Source organism: Cantharellus anzutake (genome assembly GCF_015039405.1).
Source record: "Cantharellus anzutake strain C23 chromosome Unknown EI90scaffold_33, whole genome shotgun sequence".
Lineage (NCBI taxonomy): Eukaryota > Fungi > Basidiomycota > Agaricomycetes > Cantharellales > Hydnaceae > Cantharellus > Cantharellus anzutake.
The window spans coordinates 694,666-717,681 of record NW_024066983.1 but is presented as its reverse complement, the minus strand read 5'-3'; the positions used below and the strand labels follow the sequence as shown (position 1 = coordinate 717,681).

General features: G+C 46.3%; 2 protein-coding genes across 2 annotated transcripts; one reads left to right on the top strand and one right to left on the bottom strand.

Annotated features, from left to right (window-relative positions):
• Positions 1 to 17,596: 17,596 nt before the first annotated feature.
• On the top strand, positions 17,597 to 17,962 carry EI90DRAFT_3017516 (uncharacterized protein; the record flags this gene model as incomplete). The annotated part of the gene is made up of 1 exon (XM_039057111.1): positions 17,597 to 17,962. The coding sequence occupies one exon, from the start codon at positions 17,597 to 17,599 to the stop codon at positions 17,960 to 17,962; it is 366 nt and encodes a 121-aa protein (XP_038914611.1).
• Positions 17,963 to 22,117: 4,155 nt separating this feature from the next.
• EI90DRAFT_3125690 (uncharacterized protein) lies at positions 22,118 to 22,581 on the bottom strand (the record flags this gene model as incomplete). The annotated part of the gene is made up of 3 exons (XM_039063861.1): positions 22,118 to 22,363; positions 22,423 to 22,469; positions 22,533 to 22,581. The coding sequence occupies 3 exons, from the start codon at positions 22,579 to 22,581 to the stop codon at positions 22,118 to 22,120; spliced, it is 342 nt and encodes a 113-aa protein (XP_038914610.1).
• Positions 22,582 to 23,016: the final 435 nt, after the last annotated feature.

Genomic DNA, 23,016 nt, shown 5'->3' with positions numbered 1-23,016 from the left:
CTGGGTGCATGCAGCGTATTCAGCGAACTTTTGGGAGGGGGCAGTCTCTGTCATATCCATCCCCGGCCATCGACTTCCGATCCCTCCGATCCCTCCGATTACTCCTGCTCCTTCTCCACTAACCTCGGAGCTCCTGTATTCCGCAATCCCCTCGGTACCCCTCGATGGTCACCACCCCCTCTTTTCAATTTATTACCTATGCCTCCCTAAGTATGGAGCCCCGAAGGCTCCCGGACAGCTCCGACATCCGCTAGCGCACTCCTGCCTCCGCTGGGCAATACACTTGCTTGCCCTGCAAGCTCACCTTCAGGCCTATCCCTCCTTTCCGTTTCTGGGTTATTGCCTGCCTTTCCGCTAACCCTGTAACCCGACTCGTTGGTAATATTCAATCGGCTAATGTCTAAACCCCGTTAGCTCCGCTCGGCTTGGCTCCGCCATTTGCGGACCCGCCCTCGCTGTAACTATATATACTACACTTGTACATAGGTTACACTCCAGTAATAAAATCGACTAGAGTTTACCCTCTTCAGTTCTGGTGGCCAGTTAGTAAGTTAGGGCATGGACGTGTTTACTAGGCACAGCGCTCCTGGCATAAGTCGCTGAGGCCGAAGCCCTCCATCACGGAGACACTCCTTCGTCTCAACCCGGTCTCTGACTGTCTTGTGCAAAGTGCCCCAGGGTGTTGCAGTTGTGGCATAGCCCTTGTCACTGGTCTGCCCTCGAATGGTTGAGGTCCATTGGCTGAGGGAGCGGAGCTGGGGGGTGCAGGGCCATGGCTGTGGGGGTCATGGGGTGGTGGCGGATCACGGCAGGGGTCCGGGTGGTGGGCATGCAAAGGGCTGGGGGGTTGGTGGTGGCGGTCTTGCAGGGGGAAGGGGCAGTTTAAACAGGGGGAGTCAGGGTTGCATCGCCTGGAAGTGCCAGCACTGGTTGTCGAGGAGGGTGGCTTCTTGTTTCCATTCTGCCTAAGTCCTTGGCATGGGATGCAGGCGATAGATGCTCTCACGGAGCCATGCATTGATCACTTGTTCGAAGCGGTCTACCAGTCCCATGTCACCTAGCCGCAAGGCAGGGCCATGGATCTTGAACTCCTGGATAATCTTATCCACAGAGTCAGTACCTTGCCACAGGGCGGCGAGCTTCTGTTGGGTGGTGGCTTTGCGGTTTGGATCTTGGAACATGGCGTCGAGCTCCACCATGAAGTTGTCCATAGTGATTGTGGGAGATCCCGCTGTGGGCAGCGTGATTGTGCGCTGTGTTGCCCATGCTCCCGCAGCTCCTCCTTTCATGTGTGACAAGACGAAGGGGATCTGGGACAGAGTGTTGGGGAACTCTGCCATGCGGACATGGAAATAGATCCCGCATTCCACCTTGAAGCGATCAAGGTCCTCGCTCACGCCAGCGAAGGCAGTGGGTGTGGCGACCTTGGGTGCTTTGGGTTTGGATGTGGGTGTGGGTGTGGGTGCGGGTGCAGGTGGTGGGTTTTTGTCATATCCATACAATCCTGACCTCCGTTCCGGGCTCCGGAACTCTGAACCTGACTTCCAGAGTCCTGCTTCCCTTCTGCCACCTCCTCCTTGCCGACTTCCAAGAGGTTATCCCACCTCCGGCTCCAACACCACCTTCAGTCCGACTCCGGAACATTCCGGGTCCGACCTCATCCTTGACACCTCCCAGACGAGCATGCAACACCTATGTTCCCGACTCCGGACCTCCGCTCCGGAATCCTGTTTGCATCTCCATCTCCAGAACCTCCGGTCTTAGCTCCAACCTCGGACTTTGACTCCACCTCCGCTTATACCCATTGTATTGGTTAGCTCATTCCATTTAATTACCTTTGCCAATATTCCGGAGTTTAACCCCGAGTTCGGACTTTCCGGACTTACTCCGGACCTTGCAACTATTGCATTGTCCATTTCAATTCCGCTATTCTCCCTCATTCCTATTTGGGCTGCTGCTCCCTTCTATTCAGTCAGCTAGCCATTCCCGACTCCCTTCCTCCTTCCTTCCTCCTTGGGCCTTGGCCCTTCATTCCTCCTTTGGGAAACACCATTGAGTCAAACACTTGACCCTCGGTGTTGTTCCTCTTTCCATCTCCCTTTGTCTCCTTTCGTCCTACCCTTGTTCCTTTTGATTCCGGACCCCTCCTTATATACAATGTATATAGTAACTTGTAACCTCAGTCCAAAATCGACCTGAATTCCCCCCAAGAGACTTTCCCTCTGCTAGATCCGAAATTAGGGACCCCTAGGACAACCAGCAATGGCACAGCGCTCCGCCTGAGTCACTGAGGCCGAGGTCCTTCCACACTAAGTCTCCGATTCCACTCCGGAGTCGTCTGAATCCGCCCGGTTCTAACAGTTTTGGATTCTGCTCTCAAGGATCGCTTGCAGTTCCTGGTACTGCTCCTCGGTCACTATGCTGGAGGAGGTGGGGGAGACTAGGTTGAAGCCTTCTTCTGCTGTCAGGGATGGTACAGGAGAGGCAGGGGTAGCGGCATAGCCCCCGGTGCTAGCGGCCTGGGTGGTGGCAGAGTAATGGGAATGTATGGTGAGAGGCCCTCACTTGGGCTCGTGTCCCTGTCTGGCTCCTTAGGCTGAAGCAGTAGTGATTGTTATTAGGATGAAAGGCTAAAATAAACTAAACTGAGCTAGAGTAAGATACTTGCCTGAAGCAGTAGTGAGAAGAAGGCTACTTCTTCAGTTCTGCTTCGGCTTGGTTTGTATATGGGTCACATGGGGGCTGGGTGGAGCCAGGCTATTGCGGATGGCTCTGCAGGCGATCCCGAGTGTCAGAGGAGAGAAGTACAAATGAGGATGTGTGGCGTATCCGGCAGTGCAGTACCCACATGGAGTACTTGGCGTCAGATGCGTCCATGCTACATGGGTAAGAGGAGAGGTCGTCCATATAAAGAAAGAAAGGAAAGAAGAAAGGGAAAGAGGAGCAATGGGAGGGTGTGGTGCGGAGCAGAGCTGCATGCCCTGACAGATGTCTATCCCAAAGAAGGGGATATGGACTACGCTTGCATCAATCCACAGAACTTCTGACTGGTCTTCACTTTGGAGCAGCTCACTGCATCCTTATGAGCCACGTTCCTAGCTGCCACAGTAATCCAGGCAGCCATACTCGTTGATACAGAGGCCCTCCATCGAGACATTCTGTCCTCCCTCTCCTCCGATACCACAATCTCTTCTCATCTCGCTTCCCCCAACCTCCCCAATTCCCACTGGTCCATTGATGCTGAAGGCCTGTTAAGGCTGGACAACCACATTTGCATTCCGGACTCCAATGATCTTCATCTCCGCATTTTGCGAGACAAACACGACCACCAGCTCTCTGGACACTTCGGTCAAAACTGGACCCTGGAGCTAGTCCGTCGTGATTATACCTGGCCAGGTATCCATAACTTTGTCAAGAACTACATGTCCTCTTGTACTTCTTGTGCCTGCGCCAAAGTTCCTCGTCACAAGCCTTATGGCTTACTCAAACAACTCCCCATCCCTGATCGCCCTTGGAACTCCATCTCAATGGACTTCATTGAACAGCTACCCTCCTCTTCCAGATTCACTTCCATCTTGGTCATTGTGGACCGCCTGTCCAAACAGTGCATCTTCATTCCTACCCATGATACCATCACCTCTCCGGAACTGGCCAAGCTATTCCTCCTCCATGTGTTCTCCAAGCACAGAGTTCCTTCCCACATCACCTCTGACAGGGGTCCGGAGTTCGTTTCTCACTTTTTCTGTTCACTTGGTAAAGCCGCCTCCACTTCACCTCCAGTTATCATCCAGGAGGAGATGGACAGACCGAACGGATGAACCAGACGCTTGAGCAGTACCTGCACATCTATAGTAACTACCAGCAGGATAATTGGTCTGAACTCCTACCTCTCGCGGAGTTCACATACAATAACGCTCCGAATGCCACCACAGGCATCTCTCCATTCTTTGCCAATAAGGGCTACCATCCAAACATCACTGTTCACCCAGAGCAAGACCTAACATCGGTACGCACCCAAGAGTACTCAGTAGATCTTGACTCCCTCCATCACTTCCTTTGCGAGGAAATGCACCTTGCTCAGATCCAGGGCCCAGCAGACTCCCATTGGAGTCCTGCTCCAGCTTTTGAGGTAGGAACTTCGGTCTACGTAAAGGCCAAGTATTTCTGCTCCACCTGACCTTCCAAGAAGCTCTCTGAGAAAAACCTCAGCCCCTTCGAGATCATTGCCCACGTTGGAACCCACTCCCTCACTCTCCACCTGCTGGAAAACATGCGAGCCATTCACCTGGTATTCCATGTCTCACAGATCGAACCCTCCATCCCAAACGTCATTCCGAACCACCACCAGCCACCTCTGCCTCCAATAGAAATCAAAGGCAAAATGGAGTTCGAGATCGAGGAGATCCTCGACTCCAAGATTGACTGATGTAGATGCAACAAGTTGCTCTACTGTCATATCCATCCATGGCCATTGTTAGAGATGGGCGGAAACGGACGACTCCGGAGTGGAATCGGAGACTTAGCGTGGAGGGACCTTGGCCTCAGCGACTCAAGCGGAGCGCTGTGCCATTGCTGTTTGTCCATTTGGTCCTTAATTTCACAGTAGGTGAGCAGGAAGTCTCTTGGGGGCATTTCAGGTCGATTTCGGACTGAAACCAGACGAGTATGTACAAGCGCCGATATATATAAGGAAGGGGCAAAAGCACAAGGAGAAACAAAGGGTGACCGAATCGGAACGAAGACGTCCGAACGGGAACAAAGGGTTAGAGGGAGCGGAGCGGTACCGAAGGTCATAGGGCAAGACCTGTGATACATCCGAAAGGAGGTAGAGTGGGCGAGGCCCAGAGGGGCAGGAGGATGAGGGGAAGTGGGGGTGATGACTAACTGGCTAGAATAGAAAGAAGCAGTAGTCCAAATAGGGATGAGGGGGAATTGCGAGAAATACATTACAAACAGCGAGAGTGCCGGAGGCGGTCCGCGAAGCTCGGGGGTTGCGGGGCTTACGGAGGTTACGGAGGCGGGGTTGGAAGTCCGAGGAATATTGGCAATGGTGTTCACGTAGTATGAGGTCACCAATGCAATGGACTAAGACCGAGGTGGAGTCAAAGTCCGAGGTATGGACTATGACGGAGGCTCGGAGTAAGGTACGAACGGTGTCCGAGTGTGAAGTACGGAACAGCGGTGGATGGTCGTAACTTGGCGGAAGGGTGGCGGAGGAATGAGAGAGGGGACAGGTAAGGAAGAGTAGTCAGGTCCGAAGGTGGATATCGGAACGGACGGAGAAAGCGTAGGGGATGACGGGAGGGTGGAGGTGTGGTGAGGGGGGAGCGGAGTTGTAGGAAGGGTGGCGAGTAGGGCGATGTTCGGTCCGAGATGAGTATCGGAATGGACGGAGAAGGGGTCGGAGAGGTAAGAGGAGGGGTGTGTTGCCAAGACCGAAGGTGAGTATCGGAAAGGCAGCGGTAGGTTATGACTCCGGAGGTGAAGAGGGTGGAGGTCCGGAAGTCAGGTCGGGGTCGGGTATGCACGGATATGACAGCCATCATCTTCCACTACCTCTGATCCTTCTGGATTACCTCTGCTCCTTCACCAACCTCGGAGCCCCCATATTCCACAATCACCTCCGACTCCCTCGATGGTCACCACCCCCTCTTTTCAATATATTACCTACGCCTCCCTAAGTATGGAGCCCCGAAGGCTTCCAGACAGCTCCGACATCCGCTAGCACACTCCCACCCCCACTGGGTCAATTCACTTGCTTGCCCTGCAAGTCTACCTTCGGGCCTATCCCTCCTTTCCATTTCTGGGTTATAGCCTGCCATTCTGCTAACCCCGTAACCCAACTTGTCAGTAATATTCAGTTGGCTAATGTTTAACTCTGTTAGCTCCACTCCGCTTGGTCCTGCCATTCATGGGCCCACCCTCGCTGTAACTATATATACTTAACTTGTATGTTATGGAAATGGGAATTTCCCATTTTAGACTCTTATGGGTTCTGTATCACATGATTTGTAGAGTAATCGAGTTTATCCAATCAGTAATCAACAAAAAACCCCCTGCCACACTACCTGTTAAACAACATGTTAAACCATCTGTGAAACCACCTGTAAACCCTTATGCCCAACCCCCTTCCCTATTCCGGCGCCAGAATGGACGAAAATGGGTGCCTCCAGCCCCATTTTTGTAACATTGTAGATAGGTTACACCCTAGTGATAAAATCGACTAGAGTTGATCCCCCTTTTAGTTCTCACTGCCAGTAAGTAAATTAGGGCACAGACATGTAACTAGGCACAGTGCTCCTGGTCTGAGTCGCTGAGGCTGAAGCCCTCTGCCATGGAGACATCTCCTTCATCTCACTTCTGGTCTCTAACAGCTAGTAACCTGAATATGCGTGGGAAGACAGCTTCTAGAGGTCCCGAGCCCCAAATAAAATACATAAAAATATGATATCTTGAGGATGACCTATTATAACAACAAACAATACATACGAAGGACTAGGATGCAATAATACAAATGGGAATCAGGGGAGATGGATGAAATCCCCGAATTCCACTAAACTATGATGGACCATGGTGGGAATTTTAGGGAACGATATACTAATGAAGCAGAGAGCTATAACACATTTGTTTGATCAATTCTTTACTACTAGCAACTTTTTCTTTCGGTTGTAAACCTGAATAATTCACTCATTTATCATTTCAAATCTCATTTCAACTAAATATCACTGGATAAAAATAGAATAAATCACTGAAGGTCTCAGCACAGCCATACACGCAGTAATGTGAAGTTTGAATTCAGAATGACTGAGTCATAGCAAACTTAATGGTAAATAAGAGGAATTTGAAATAGAAAACTGTGACAAATGTAGTGCAGTCAAGTTCTAATTGAACCATTAAAAAAGCTTTTCTCAGAAACTTTTAGACTAACCCATAAATTAGAATTAGCCAAAACACTCGGATTGGTACTATAATTACAACATAGTACACTTCCCCATCCTAACCAAAGAACCAGGGAACAGCTTGGTGGTGGTCTCATTTGAACCTCCCAATTGACCTTCCTTCATTCTCTCCTTCAGTGCACCGTGCTTGGCGCCAGTTCAGCCTCTGGGCCGTGCAGAAGTACCCCAAGTTGTGGTGATCTGTGTAAACCTCGACCCTCTCCTTGGCACCCTCCAGGAAGTGCCACCACTCTTCGAGGGCTCGGACGATCGCAAGCATCTCCTTGTCATATACCTTGTAGTTGTGTTCCACATCTGTAAAGCTTTTGGACATGAACACCACCGGGTGGAACTCTCTGTCCGACTGGAGCTGGGAGAGGACTGCACTGGTTGCGAAGTTGGAGGTGTCGCACTCAAGCCTGAAGTGGCCAGAATCAGTGGGGAAGGAGAGGATGGGGGCAGTGGTGATGGCCTCCTTAAGGGTGTGGAAGGCATGGTCCTCGTCCAGGCCCCAGTTCCAGACCTTGGTCTTCTGGGTCAGTGCATGAAGCAGGCGGGCCTTCTCAGAGAAGTCTCTGATGAACTGGCGGTAGAAATTCACAAACCCTAGGAAGGACTGTATTTCCTTTACCTTGGTTGGGGTGGGCCAGTCAAGGACTCCTCTGACCTTCACAGGGTCCATTGCAACACTTCCCTCAGAGATGACAAGTCCGAGGTACTCGATCTGCATCCACTCGAACTTGCACTTCTCCAGCTTCAGGAAGAGCTTCCTCTTTCGCAACGTCTCCAGGACTTCTTGGACAACCCTCCGGTGCTCCTCTAGGGTAGTAGTGAAAATGAGGATGTCATCCATGTAACAGATGACAACCTCTCGGTCAATGAAATCCCAGAGGATGTCGTTCATCATGGTTTGAGAGGTCATGGGTGAGTTGCATAGCCCAAAGAACATCACCATGGGCTCAAACAACCCCCGGTTGGTTGCAAATGCAGCCTTCCACTCGTCACCATCCTTGATTCGGACATTGTTGAACCCCCAGCACAGGTCTAGCGCTGAGAAGTACTTGGTGTTGTGGAGGCGGGTGAGGACATCAGAGATGAGCAGGAGTGGTGTAGGAGAAATAACGGTCACACTATGGAAACCCATTATGGAAATATGCCAGATAAATCACAAAACCTCATACGACAAGTAGATATGAGAACATAGAAGGACCTGAATTTTAACGAATTTTACGAATTTTTACGAATTATTACGACTATACACGATAAATCGAAAGAAAGAAAAATAACAAAAATACTTCAAGCTTACCATCAACGAGACGGAATTCTCGGGGGAATTTATAGCAAATATTAAACCAAGAATTAGGACAATCGACCAAGATTTGACTATAAAAATAATCAGAGAACCTCCACGGAAACTACTTTCCCACGTCCGCACACATAGCAAGGATGGAAGTACCACGGAACAAAGATTCCTCAGGAACTAATGCAAAAGTCAAAGTCGTGTTTATAATAGGAAATGTAGATGTCACCCAAACGGAACCAATGAGAGTAATTATAGGGGAAACTACCCATAAACGACGGAGATATGACTAAAACTCCTGCAAAACGAGGACAATGTCTAAAAAGCAAGCGCGAAGATTAACTAGTAACGACCGAGACAAGCTTGATAGCCCATTAGAAAGGAAAGGATCTACTCTTAATCCTCCCAAATTTCCATAATAAAAGGATCATGCGTTAATGAGAAATCCAATAACGGGAATAGCGACATCAAAAGTCCGAGCTCAGGGACAAGACGATGATTGCGTAGGATCCATAATTAAAACATACAACGAAATTTACACGGAAATTATGAAAAATAGGAAACTATAGTTATGCAAATTCTCAGCCCAAACGGTCCAGCCGTTGTGAAGTTATACCCATGACGGGAATATAGGAATCCGCATCATGTGTAATGACACGTGAGGGTGGCGATGCGCAGGGAACCGGCCGTCGGAACCGAGATCCGCACTTCGGCAGATCGCGAAGACCAATTTCCGTCCAAATAAGGAAGAGCCCGGTCAAAACAAAGCACGAAAGGTGCAAAACAACCTTAGATCATGAGGGAAAAATCTGAAATAAATCACAGAAGCCCATATGAAAGAAATAAACACCCGCGCATATCATAAATCCCGAACAACTAAACGAAAACGGCTCCCGCATACGAACAACTATGGGAACGACGCACGTGATTACCGAATGTGCGCGCGAAACTTTGCTAACTCAACGAATACAGGGAAATAGGACACAACCTTAGTACCATTGGAAAGGTGGGAATAAATGAAAATTTATGATACCAAGAACGTGAGAAAACATCCAGAAATGAATGAGATACAAGGACATGAAGTTAGAAACCTGAAAACACGCGGGAAGACAGCTTCAAGAGGTCTAGAGCCCTAAATAAAATACATAAAAATATGATATCTTCGAGGACGACCTACTATAACAACGAACAATACATATGGAGGATTAGGATGTGATAATACAAAGGGAATCAGGGAATATGAACGAAATTCACGAAAACTACTAAACTACGACGGACCATGGCGGGAATTTTAGGGAACGATGTTCTAATGAAGTAGAGAGCTATAACACATTCGTTTGAGTAATTCTTGATTACTAGCAACTTTTTCTTTCAGTTTTAAACCTGAATAATTCACTCATTTATCATTTCAGTCTCATTTTAACTAAAATGTCACTAAATAAAATTGGAATAAATCAGCTGAAGGTCTCAGCACAGTCGCACGCATAGTAATGCGAGGTTTGAATTCAGTATGACCGAGTCATAGCGAACTTAATGGGAAATATGGGAATTTGAAATAGGGAACTGCGGCAAATGCGGCGCAGACAAATTCTAATTAACCATTAAAATAGCTTAGGCGAGGAAGGACAATAAGGATTCCAGGCGCAGTCTGACCGCAGTAGACCGCAGTTCAGCGCAGCAAAGCGCAGCGGAACTATAGCGTGAAAATTTCACTTTTTATTCAGTTTGAGAAAAATACACTGTAAATAAATCCTGTAAATAGAAGGTAGAGCGTGAAAAAGGAAGGCGACCCAAGGAGTATAAAAGGGAGACCCTTTCTGCGACCTTTCGCCCCCCTTAGAGAAGTAAGAAAATAGAGTATTATTTTTCTCAAGCATTTCTGGTTGTCACTCCAGTGCGAAAAAGTGATATACAGTTAAGATTGCCACTGTAGTAAAAGGCAGCAATTAAGGAGAGAAATATTAAGTAGATATTTCAACAGGAGAGCTGGTTAACACTCCAGATTTCAAAGTGTAAACACAAAACAGTTATTTTGCTACTGTTAAAACAAGCAATAAAATAAGACAAAAATAAAACAAACTCAAGGGACACTCCAGACACCATCCAAATTCATTAACTGAATAGAATCTTTGAAACTTCACCAAGTAGAAGATTAAATTCAAGTTTAAATCCAAATTAAACAACGCTACACAGAATTACACCTAGACAAATTAATAAATTTCAATAAAGAAACAGCTCCGCAGGGCTCGGTTTATCTGTAAGTCAATTCCCAGGAACTTTAAAACTAACCCATAAAAATAGAATTAGCCAAAACACTCGGATTGGTACTATATTTACAATAAACAACACTAGTACACTTCCCCATCCTAACTAAAGAACCAGGGAACAGCTTGGTGGTGGTCTCGTTTGAACCTCCCAACTGACCTTCCTTCGTTCTCTCCTTCAAAATTGGTGGTCCTTACAGGGGTAGTGTATAAAACCTAGCTAACTCTACAGGAATTCTTATAACAAATAACAAACATTGCTGAGATAAACACAATCAACGGAACTGATTCTGAATTTGGATCGGTAGGAACAATACCCGAATCGGAAATCACTAATTCAGAAATGAACGGAACTCGGATGCCGAGAAAATGGTCCCGGGATGCACCCGCATTCTGGGGAAGTGATATAGAAGATTTCTTATCAGATTTTGAAGCTCTAGCCGAATCGGCACAACTAACGGAAGAAGAGAAATGTAGATGGATAATTAGATACTCAAGAGGACCAGCAGAAGAAGTTATAAGCTCATTACCGCAGATCAGGGACAATGACTGGGTAGGAGCTAAGGCGGTATTGTTAAATCTCTATAGAGCCACGGACAATAGGAAGAAATATACGATGAAGACATTAGTTGATTTCTCTCATCGAAAGCGCAACATTAATAATCGCTCAGAGTTTGATGCGTATCACAGATCTTTCATCGTAATCGCCCAATCATTATTAAGACAAGATTTAATCACAGAAAAGATTATTAACCATAGATTCTTCCGAGGACTTCCGCCAACTTTGCGGGGGCTCGTTAAAGAAGATCTAAAGGTTACACAGCGCTGGGTATATACAGCACCCCCCAGCCTAGATAGAGTAGTATCTATAGTACGAACTCTATTAGAAGATGACGCTTACCAGGAAGAATATTCCGAGGATGAAGAGGAGGACGGGTCGGATGACGGGTATGATTCGGACCAAAGTGACGCGGATTTGTATCCCGAACTGGATCCCCCGGTATTGAGAGTACGAAAGAATAAGCGTAAGAGTACAGAAAATGTACGCGAAAGCAGACCCAAAGAGAAAGAAGCTACACCTAAGGTCCCAGACGTAGAAAGGGGGAAAATTTCTCATAAAGAGTATCGAGGAATAATCCCATCGACACCATCCTCTTCCATCCAAAGCGACGTGGACAGCCTCACGAACAATTAAAGCGATTGGAAATTCAGCTGGCTACTTTCACAAATATTAACCAGAGACCGTCGTTCGGACCGCCTAAGGCATGCTGGATGTGTGGTCAAATAAATACTCATAGATTCGGACTCAAGAATTGTCCGGAGACGTTATTATTGCTACGGAACGGCAAGATACGTTACACCGAAGACGGACGGATAATTAGAACGAATGGGTTAGAAATGCCCAACAGGGATATAGAAGGAGGAATGGCAAAAGCGATCTTGAAAGCCGAAAAGGAAAGGGAAAAGAGCCGTCCGGCTCGGTAGCCCATTTAGAATTAATGACGGGAGGAGAACCCGTATTTAAATTCGGCCAATCCTATTCATTAACGGAAGCGACAGACGAGGCTAATGCATACGAAGTGACTAAGACAAATAAAGCTGTCAAAAAGCAGAGATTTGATCTGATCAAGAGACCTGTCAAAGCGCGGATGAAGCCAGAAGTAATTATTACTATACCAGAGGTTAAAGGCAAGTCAAAAGACGTGGAAGAGATCCCCGTGGTCCTTAAATCATCCGAGAATCTGCCCGGACCTTCGGTCAGTCAGGATGTGGAAATGACAAATGCCGTCAAGAAACCAGAATGGCCAAACAATTCAAGTACTCTACTGACGTCCAAGAATCCGTCAAGATGGAGGATGTCTTTGAGAAAATAATGCGCCAACCAGTTAGTTTAACCATGAGGGATGTATTAGGGTCATCTATTACATTGGCCAAATGAGTACAGGAAGCAACTAAGTCACACCATAAACTAGTGGATGCGGAGGAAGAACTAGGGAATCGGGAAGTAAGACGGATATCAATTGAAGATGAAGAATATGATACAGACGATACAGAAGATTATTCGGTACAATTAAGTGAAATCCCCAAGGAGTTCCGAAGGGATGAACAAATGTCAATGCAGCAACAATTCATAGCCATGGCTTCGGGAAAAGTTGCGGGTCACATTAATAACTTCGAAGTAGAAATGTTACTGGATACTGGGAGTGAACTCAACCTCATGTCCGCAGATATTCAAAAGGAATTAAATCTACCAATGGATACTACGAAGTACCGGAAATTTCAAGTGAAGGGAATCAACGGATCACCCGTTGGTCTATTAGGAATATGCAGGGAGACTCCCATTAGCATCGGAGGGGTCAGATTTGACCATAACTTCTTCGTTACAAGCAGGGATACCATAGGAGAACGGAAGGTAGTATTAGGACAACCGTTCATGAACTACCATACAATGAAAATAGAATATACACCGGGCGAGGGAATGGTAGCTCAAGCCTGGGTAGCAGGGAGAAAAGACGGACCTTCAATTAAGGTAGTAGTCGCAAGAGTATCGGACAATAGGAATCTACAATCCGCGCCTATGCAATGTCATTCATCTAGCGGGGCGTATCTAAACATCGAAGTACCATACAAGGGAATAATAGACGGACAAGGATCGGAAATTACTCGCTCAAAACGAGCGGAAGAAGATAAAATCCCAGCTGTGCCTAGAATAGGCAACCTGCTATATGAGTCACTCGGACTGGCGGGAACGGAATCCAAGCTAATCACACCAGCCAATGACTTGATAAATCCAGAAATAATAAAGAGTGGAGGGAATACAGAATATCTTGGAGTATTACAACAAGTATGGGATCTAACGGGATTAGAACCAGTATGGGGATTCGAATATTTTATTCATTGGCTACTAGAAACACGAGGTTTAACAGCAACCGAGGCTGGAGAAGCTGCCAAGGATATAGCAAGGGCGGTAGAAGCAGCTAAGTACAAACGGGTAGATCAGAAAAAGAAGCCTGTGTCTGTGGGGATCCAACCGCTCCAATTCCCCAATATAAGGAGATTGTGATCGACTACATTGAGCCAATACCATTTACGCCAATATCAGTGGAGAACTTTAAATACACCAAAAAGTTTACGCCCGAACGAGTCCAGGCCATGATAGACACTATACCTAAAGGGTTTCTCCGAACCACGGAGGTTGATCTTTTGGTTTATATAGTAGGCAGGCACCCGAATGCCTTTGCCTATTCTAGTAAAGAACAAGGAGTGTTTAATAGAGAATATTTTCCTGACTATGTGATACGTACAGTTAAGCACGATCCATGGCAGGAGAAACCAATCAGATTCCCGTTGGCAATGGAAGGGAAAATAGTAGATTTAATAAAGGAACGTCAAGAGGGTAATGTATACAAGCCGTCGCAGTCGGCATACCGATCAAGAATATTCGTAGTAGAAAAGAAAGATAACACTTATAGACTAGTACATGATCTACAGAAGCTCAATAGCAAAACCATCAAAGATGCCGGCTTGCCACTGCGTGTTGATGACTTCGCAGAACAATTTGCGGGTCATTCAATTTATGGGATCGCTGATCTTTACTCTGGGTATGATGCGTGCACGTTAGCTCCTGAAAGCTGTCACTTGACAGCTTTTCATGGTTTTAGCTTAGGTCCGCAGCAGCTCACATGTCTCCCGCAGGGATTCACGAACTCAGTAATTGAATTTTGTAGAAGATCTTATCATATAATAAAGGGAATGGCAGACAGAGCGGGGGTGTTTGTTGATGACATTGCACTCAAGGGACCTCCAACCCTGTACCAGGGAGAGACCATCCCCGAGAACCCCGAAATCCGCCGATTTGTTTGGGAATATGCACAATCGCTGCATGAGTTACTAACGAGAATCGAGATCAGCGGAGTTACTATTTCGGGTAAGAAATTTGTATTAGCAACCCCCGAATTACAATTAGTAGGAAGAAATGTGTCCATAATCGGACAAACCATAAGTCACGGTACCCTATCAAGATCCTTAAATGGGAAAGTTGCCAGAGCGTCTCGGAAGTACGCGGATTTCTAGGAACCGTTGGAGTTGTGCGCCAATGGATCCAAGATTTTGCTAAAATAGCTAAGCTGTTGACTATGTACACAAGGAAGGGAGCCGATGAGGACTTCCAATGGATGGACGAAGCACAAGACTCAATGGATATATTGAAGGAAGCAGCATTGGGCGCGGGAGCCTTAAGGCCATTAAGTTTAGAATTAGCAAGACAAGTGGAACGTAAGGAAAACAGAGAATCAGACAAAGGTCTAGTCACATTAGCAGTAGACAGCGCGCAGAGTGGCGTAGGATGGGTGTTATTCCAAAGGTTGGAGGATGGAATAGAATATCCGATAGAATTTGGGTCTAGAACATTCAATGAAACGGAATCCCATTATTCTCAACCCAAATTGGAACTGTACGGAGTATTTTGGGCAGTCAAAGCATGCAGGCGATACCTGTGGGGATACCATTTTCGGATCAAGGTGGATGCAAGGTCGGTAATCCAAATGGTAAATAACCCGGACCTGCCAAATGCACCCATGACAAGATGGGTATCCTATCTACACTTGTTTAATTTTGAAATGGAACATGTTCCGGCAACCCAGCACAAAGGTCCGGATGGACTGTCATGAAGAAGACCTTCGGAAGAGGATTCCGAGGAGTCTGATGGGGAAATGGATCAAGATGACGCATTTCAATATGCTAGGAATATTAATGCGGGATGGTATTACTACGAAGAACAGGATTTAGCTTCGGGAGAAGAGGATGGGGAATTTTCAGAGGAAGAAGACTATGACATGGATTTAGAAAACTCAGAAGAAGAATATGAGGCGGACTCGGAACCGGAATATTCAAGCGACGAGGAAGAATTAGATTGGGAAAATGAACAGAAATGGATAATACAACATATTGCAAAGATGGACTCAGGAGAAGAGGAATGTCTACCGGTGGAAGTACAATGGAAAAACCCTACGGTTATTTCCAATACCGGTGTGGAACCTCTTAACTGGCTAGGACAGGTAGGATACATGGAAGGCCAAATTAAACCGGAAAAACAACCCAAATCACTAAGGGAACAGCCTGTGGATTTAAAGAAAGAGGCGGATTTTTTTGATCCAATCAAGAAATACCTAACAACCATGGAATTACCAAAGGGAGCTACGGAGCACAGGAGAGTCCTAATGCGGGTCAAGAAATTCTACTATGGAGATTCAAGACTCTGGCGGAGAAACGGTGTACAACCACCACTTTTGGTAATAGAAGACTTAGACAAGCGTTGGGATCTATGCAAGCAAGCGCATGACGAGACCGGACATCGGGGAAAGCTCCCGACCTATAAGAATTTAGCGGATAAAGTCTGGTGGCCACGAATGTTCACATTTGTGGAATGGTATTGTCAAACATGTCATGAATGCCAGGTTAGATCTAACTACAGGCCCAAAATTCCAATAAGACCGACATATGTAAAAACAATTTTGAAGAAATTTGCATTGGACACGGTCCATATGCCAAAGAGCCGGAAGTATAACTATATAGTGGATGCCAGAGACGACTTGTCGGGTTGGCTCGAAGCGCGAATGCTGTATGACAAAAGCTCAATCGGAATAGCAAGGTTTATTTTCGAGGACATAATGTGCCGATTCGGCTGTATTCCACAAATAACTACAGACAACGGATCGGAATTCAAGGATGCAGTTCAAACATTAGTAAAGAAATATAATGTTCCAGTAATTCACACTTCCGCGGAGAACCCAAGGGCAAATGGAATGTTAGAAGTAGGACATAGGTATTGGCTAGACGCAATTTGGAAGAATTGCAAAGGAAACAGAAACAAATGGTCCGAATGGTTTTATTATGCTATGTGGGCGGATAGAGTAACGACGCGTAAAGCTACGGGATTTTCACCATATTATTTACTATATGGACAACCACCTCTATTCCCCTTTGACATCTCTGAAAGAACATGGCATACATTGGACTGGCATAAAGTAGAATCTACAACGGATCTACTAGCGCTAAGAATGGCTCAATTGAAGGAAAGGGATGACAATATAGACCAGGCATCAAGGGATCTAGAAGCCCAACGGCGGAAAAATGCGCAAGCATTTTGGGACAAATATGGAAAACCGCAATATAAAGATCCAATCAAACCCGGTACTATGGTATTAGTATATAAGAATTTCCTAGATAATCAACAAGGAAATAAGGGAGCGCTGAGATGGTTCGGGCCGTATTACGTGGTAGAAAACCGACCGTCTGGGGCGTATGTCTTAGCGGAATTGGATGGAACAGTATTGTCCAAGCCCATAGCAGCGCAACGGGTAAAAATGTTTTATTTTCGCGAGAACAACGAGCCTGTCATACACAAACGGAAGCCTGAACAAGAGGGAAAATGGAAAACAATTGAGAAATGGCATAATTTGGAAAGGAAACAGTGGTTAGGAGAGAAGGAGGCTGACGGGACCCCGTCAGAAGAGAGCGAGAATGGGGATGACTCAGGAGATGATGACTTGGGAGGATTATCTGACGAAAATCCAGAGAGTCTGGAGAAGGTGATGAATCTACAAACCCGACGGGGACGATTTCGTGGAAATAACATTTGAAATACCTTACAAGGAAAGCCAGGCACGGTTAAATAAGGAAATATTATATTGGGACGCAGTGTGGGATAGATGGACCATCAGAAAACAATTGATAAAAGAGGGAAAGGATTTGCCGAAAGTAATTGACTCGTTAAGTGAACGGGCAAGGGAAGCAGCGAGGCACGATCCACGATGGGACTATAGGGACCATGAACAGAAACATCAGCCCGGGTCATATATGAGGTATAAAAGTCCTGAATCACCGAGAGGACGCCTCTATTTTCCTGCGCCCATGCACCTTAACTGGTTTCACGTCTTGGAAAGGAAAGAAAGCTTCTCCAGTGAAGTTTCTTCAGTTAATTAACCCACGTTAATGAATTCAGGGATCAACCAAGGCACATACAATACAGAGCGCCCACGGCGGTGGAACAAAAAGTCAAAGCACGCGCGTTATAAAAGGAAAATAAAATAAAAATGAAGAAGGGATGGGCTTCAAGAGTCTGGAAGCGTGCGGTCGGCTGTTGCACACGGGCAAGGAGAGGCTGGAAGAACTGGCGATCTGATCAGTGGAGGAGCAGAAAGGGTGAAGAGTTCCCCCTTGAAGAAATGGCTGAAACGATCGTCAATGACCCGCCAACACCCGAACAGGTACAACAAGTAACCGGCAGACCGCCAGTAGTGGAATGCCCGGATTTTACATATCGGTATGCAGTACGGGATGTGATGGCAGTACATGGTCTATCCGAAGGACTTGCTATGATCCACATAGACGACTACATAGCCAATGGACAGGACTGGAGGGAAGCGTGTCAGATACACACCAGAAATATATGGGTGTAATAATAAAAATGTTGTATTTGGACTCGGAAGAAAGGTATAAAATGACTTAGAATGATCCCACAGCACCAGAAAGACCCCCTGAAAGCGGACAAGACTAGTCTACAAAGCATGAAGACTACTCTATACACGACGATCGCAGTAATCCTGGGCCTGATCATAGTGTTAGCAGGCTGGCGCTACAGATTAACACCCAAAAAGGACAAGGAACCGGAACCGGAGAGCCCATTAACATCCGATGGAGAAGAACCAGAGGCGGTTCATAGGAATATGGAGAATCGAGAGAAATCAAGCTCTCAGGAATCGTTGGGGGACCGGTATCTACTCAAGAACCAAGGGAGGAAGCCAACGGGCAGGCAATTCTACGTATCCTGCAACCCTTCTCACCCCTACTAAACCAATGGAAGGAGGAAGAGGAGTAACATCCCCTTTATTGCCTTTCCGGGGGCAGGAAAAGCCAATCGATAAATTCCCGGACTCCGTGCGTAGATCCCAATGTACTCTAGCATTAAAGTAAACAAAACCAGGGATAAGGTAGAGACGAGTAATGTCTCATCGGCCCAGAAACAATTGAGTAGCAATCGGGGGATACACAAGTAAGACACAAGGAATCGATCAAAGAGGGCGCAAGATCCAAATAAATGGAAAACCCGAAGATGACTTGCCAGTGAGACAAGCCATGAAGTCAGCAGGGGGAGGAGTCATGGGAAAATCGGAGAACCCCAGTAACAGCGGCGATCTAAGATCGGAGTGCGTGCCCAAAGGGAAAAGCCGAAGGAGGATTTGGTCTAAGGGAACAGCCAGGAGAATTGAGACGTTGAGCTATGATATTGAAGACCAAACCAGAGCAGATATCATAAAAGGACGAGCAGAAAGGAACAGGGAAGTGGAACGGAGAGATGAGGCTGCGGATGGACTGCCTCATGGTCATTGGAAAGATGGGGGGACAAGACACAACCCACGAAGGGAAAGCTCAGAACCCCAGAGTACCAATGGAGGATGGAGTATACAGAAGCAAAAATATATATAAATCAGAGGAGGACAAAGACAACTTAGCTAGAGTCCTGCCCCCTCAGAATAATCCGAACTAGCTTATATCTGAATATGTCTACTGTCCAGACCGCCAAATCGCCAGTCTCCCTAGTCAAGCGAGGTCAGATGGAAGGTTGGATTCCGAATCACGTCGTAGCAGCAGGAGCAATCACAACCTTGGGAAGGTGACAATCCTGGAAACAGATGAAATGTCCACTAGTGCTGATAGCCACAGATCGGACTCCGAGCTTGAATACTTGATTGAAAGGGTGAGGAATAACCTTAACCAGCGACAAACAGCGGACAGGGTATTATTGGAAAGGACGGGGGGAATTCTGGAAGAGTCCCGCCTACAATCCGATAGTAAGCACGTGAAGACAAAGACAGAGGAAGTTAAGATAACCCAGATAGCCGCTGTAGATACGGATTCAGAAGATTTACAGGACGCGGAATTACAGTATCCCGAAAGTAGTATTGCAGAGTATGCATATAACTGGACGGACCCCCCATCAACCAAGTGGTGTCGGTACCCCATAATTCACCGGAACCCACCTGGGGACCTACCCGATCTTCTTATGTACCCCGCGTTGGAACCACGGCATCCCCAGCATTCGCCAAACTACTTAAAGAAAAGATGTGCACAGACTACGACCAAGGTTACCCCAAGGGCATCAAGTTCGTAAGCGTCTTACTCAACAAACACCTAACACAATTGGAACGAGACTTAGACAAGACCTGGAGAACTACTCAAGAATGCACGTCGCTAATTCAAGATGAGATTGCGCTTCGAGAAAATCCGCACAGAATGGGAACTTTATTCAAGTTGCACGAGACAAGGCCGTTGGTACAAGACCTGGAAGAAGTCATAGAATTAGTAATAGGGAGGATTATGTTGGAAGCCGCTATCTGCAATGACCATGGAACGGTAGATTACATCGACAACAATCTACGTCAAGCATGGGGACAACTTCATCATTTTCTCCATCTATCCCTCGAACATCTAACTATACCCCGCAAGGAACGCCCTCTCGAATTTTACCACATTTTCCAAACATTCGTATACGAGAAGCTCCGAGAGTTCGATCCCGAAACTACGGAGGAATTGCAAGTAGCCATGGAAATGTACCGATCGGACCAAGATGTGTTGTTTGCCGACGAAACCTGGCCGGTTGAGCGAAGGGAAAGATATTGGAGGTAGCTATGAGATGACTGGATGTGAAAACACTCTCTCTCCCAATCACACTACCGCCCAATCAACCCCGAATTATCTTCCGAATACATTCTTTGTACTACCACTAGGTCTGAATACGAAACACTTTCGCGAAAAGATTGAGACGAGACTTAAAGCAACCTTATGCAAATATCCAATAAACAATCTTAAGAAAAGATATTGATAAAAAGATAAGAGAAACAAGGTGATTGAAAAGGGGATTGCAAGGGACTGCAATAGACCCGCTGTGCCTGTTTGTAGGAGAAATAACGGCCACACTATGGAAACCCATTATGGAAATATGCCAGATAAATCACAAAAACCTCATACGACAAGTAGATATGAGAAAATAGAAGGACCTGAATTTTAACGAATTTTACGAATTTTTACGAATTATTATGACTATACACGATAAATCGAAAGAAAGAAAAATAGCAAAAATACTTCAAGCTTACTATCAACGAGACGGAATTCTCGGGGGAATTTATAGCAAATATTAAACCAAGAATTAGGACAATCGAGCAAGATTTGACTATAAAAATAATCAGAGAACCTCCACGGAAACTACTTTCCCACGTCCGAACACGTAGCCAAGGATGGAAGTACCACGGAATGAAGATTCCTCAGGAACTAATGCAAAAGTCAGAGTCGTGTTTACAATAGGAAATGTAGATGTCCTCCAAACGGAACCAATGAGAGTAATTACAGGGGAAACTACCTATAAACGATGGAGATATGACTAAAACTCCTGCAAAACGAGGACAATGTCTAAAAGGCAAGCGCGAAGATTAACTAGTAACGACCGAGACAAGCTTGATAGCCCATTAGAAAGGAAGGGATCTAATCTTAATCCTCCCAAATTTTCATAATAAAAGGATCATGCGTTAATAAGATATCCAATAACGGGAATAGCGACATCAAAAGTCCGAGCTCAGGGAAAAGACGATGTTTGCGTAGGATCCATAATTAAAACATACAACGAAATTTACACGGAAATTATTAAAAATGGGGAACTATAGTTATGCAAATTTTCAGCCCAAACGGTCCAGCCGTTGTGAAGTTATACCCATGACGGGAATATAGAAATCCGCATCATGTGTAATGACACGTGAGGGTGGCGATGCGCAGGGAACCGGCCGTCGGAACCGAGATCCGCACTTCGGCAGATCGCGAAGACCAATTTCCGTCCAAATAAGGAAGAGCCCGGTCAAACAAAGCACGGAAAGTGCAAAACAACCTTAGATCATGAGGGAAAAATCTGAAATAAATCACAGAAGCCCATATGAAAGAAATAAAAACCCGTGCATATCATAAATCCCGAACAATTAAACAGAAATGGTGCCCGCATATGAACGACTATGGGAATGACGCACATGATTACCGAATGTGCACGCGAACCTTTGCTAACTCAACGAATACCAGGAAATAGGACACAACCTTAGTACCATTGGAAAGGTGGGAATAAATGAAAATTTATGATACCAAGAACGTGAGAAAACATCCAGAAATGAATGAGATACAAGGACATGAAGTTAGAAACCAGAAAACGCGCGGGAAAACAGCTTCAAGAGGTCCAGAGTCCTAAATAAAATACATAAAAATATGATATCTTCAAGGACGACCTACTATAACAATGAACAATACATATGGAGGATTAGGATGTGATAATACAAAGGGGAATCAGGGAATATGAACGAAATTCACGAAAACCACTAAACTACGACGGACCATGGCGGGAATTTTAGGGAACGATATTCTAATGAGGTGGAGAGCTATAACACATTCATTTGAGTAATTCTTGACTACTAGCAACTTTTACTTTCAGTTTTAAACCTGAATAATTCACTCATTTACCATTTCAGTCTCATTTTAACTAAATGTCACTAAATAAAAATGGAATAAATCAGCTGAAGGTCTCAGCACAGCCGTACGCATAGTAATGCGAAGTTTGAATTCAGAATCATCGAGTCATTGTCAGGGACTCGTCCGGGGTCGAGGGGGTCCGGGTATAGCGTCCGGGACCGAGAGCCTGGCGGTGTCAGGATACCGAGCTGCTCGGAGCTAAGGTTAAGAGATCCAGTGGAAGTGGAGGTAAGACTAGGAAGGTCTGGGTCGGTCTCAATAGGAGAACCGCGAGGTGTGCTAGGTGACACAGGCTCCAGCTGAGCAGCGAGGGGAAATGAGTCATATTCCAGCCACTATGTTACTATGTACAACATACCTGAGCAGCGAGGGGAAATGAGAGAAGAAAGCTGGTCTTCCTGCTTGCTACTCAGGGTGTAATATACTGTAGCCTACACACACAGCTAATCTATGAGGCACTGTACATACCAACAATCAATGATCCAGGTTTGTCTGGCTGTGTTGGATCATGGATCATGGAACATGGATCTTGGAGTGGGATCAGATCATAAGGCTGTACAGGGATCATGGATCATGGAATCTGGGTGATCATAGATCATGGAATCAGATCATGATGGTAAGTAGGCTGGAAGTGGCTGGAAGTGGGTGTACTCTGACAGGTGGGGGGCGGATCGGGCGTGCGTACTGACAGGCCCGATGTGGGACAGTGGTCCCTGGCCACTTAGACTGAAGTGGAAAGTTGAGAAGAAGGCTACTTCTTCGGTTCCCACTTCAGGTTCGTTTATATACATGCGGCTTGGATCACATGATGGGTGCCACGTCACCCTCGCACACAGCCGTAACCACCCGGGTGTCTCCGTGGGAGATCCCGAGGGTATCCGGTGCAGGCGCGCGTGCTGGGCACAGCGGGAAGTCGCCTGAGGTGCCCAGGCCAGGTACATGGTGGGCGCGC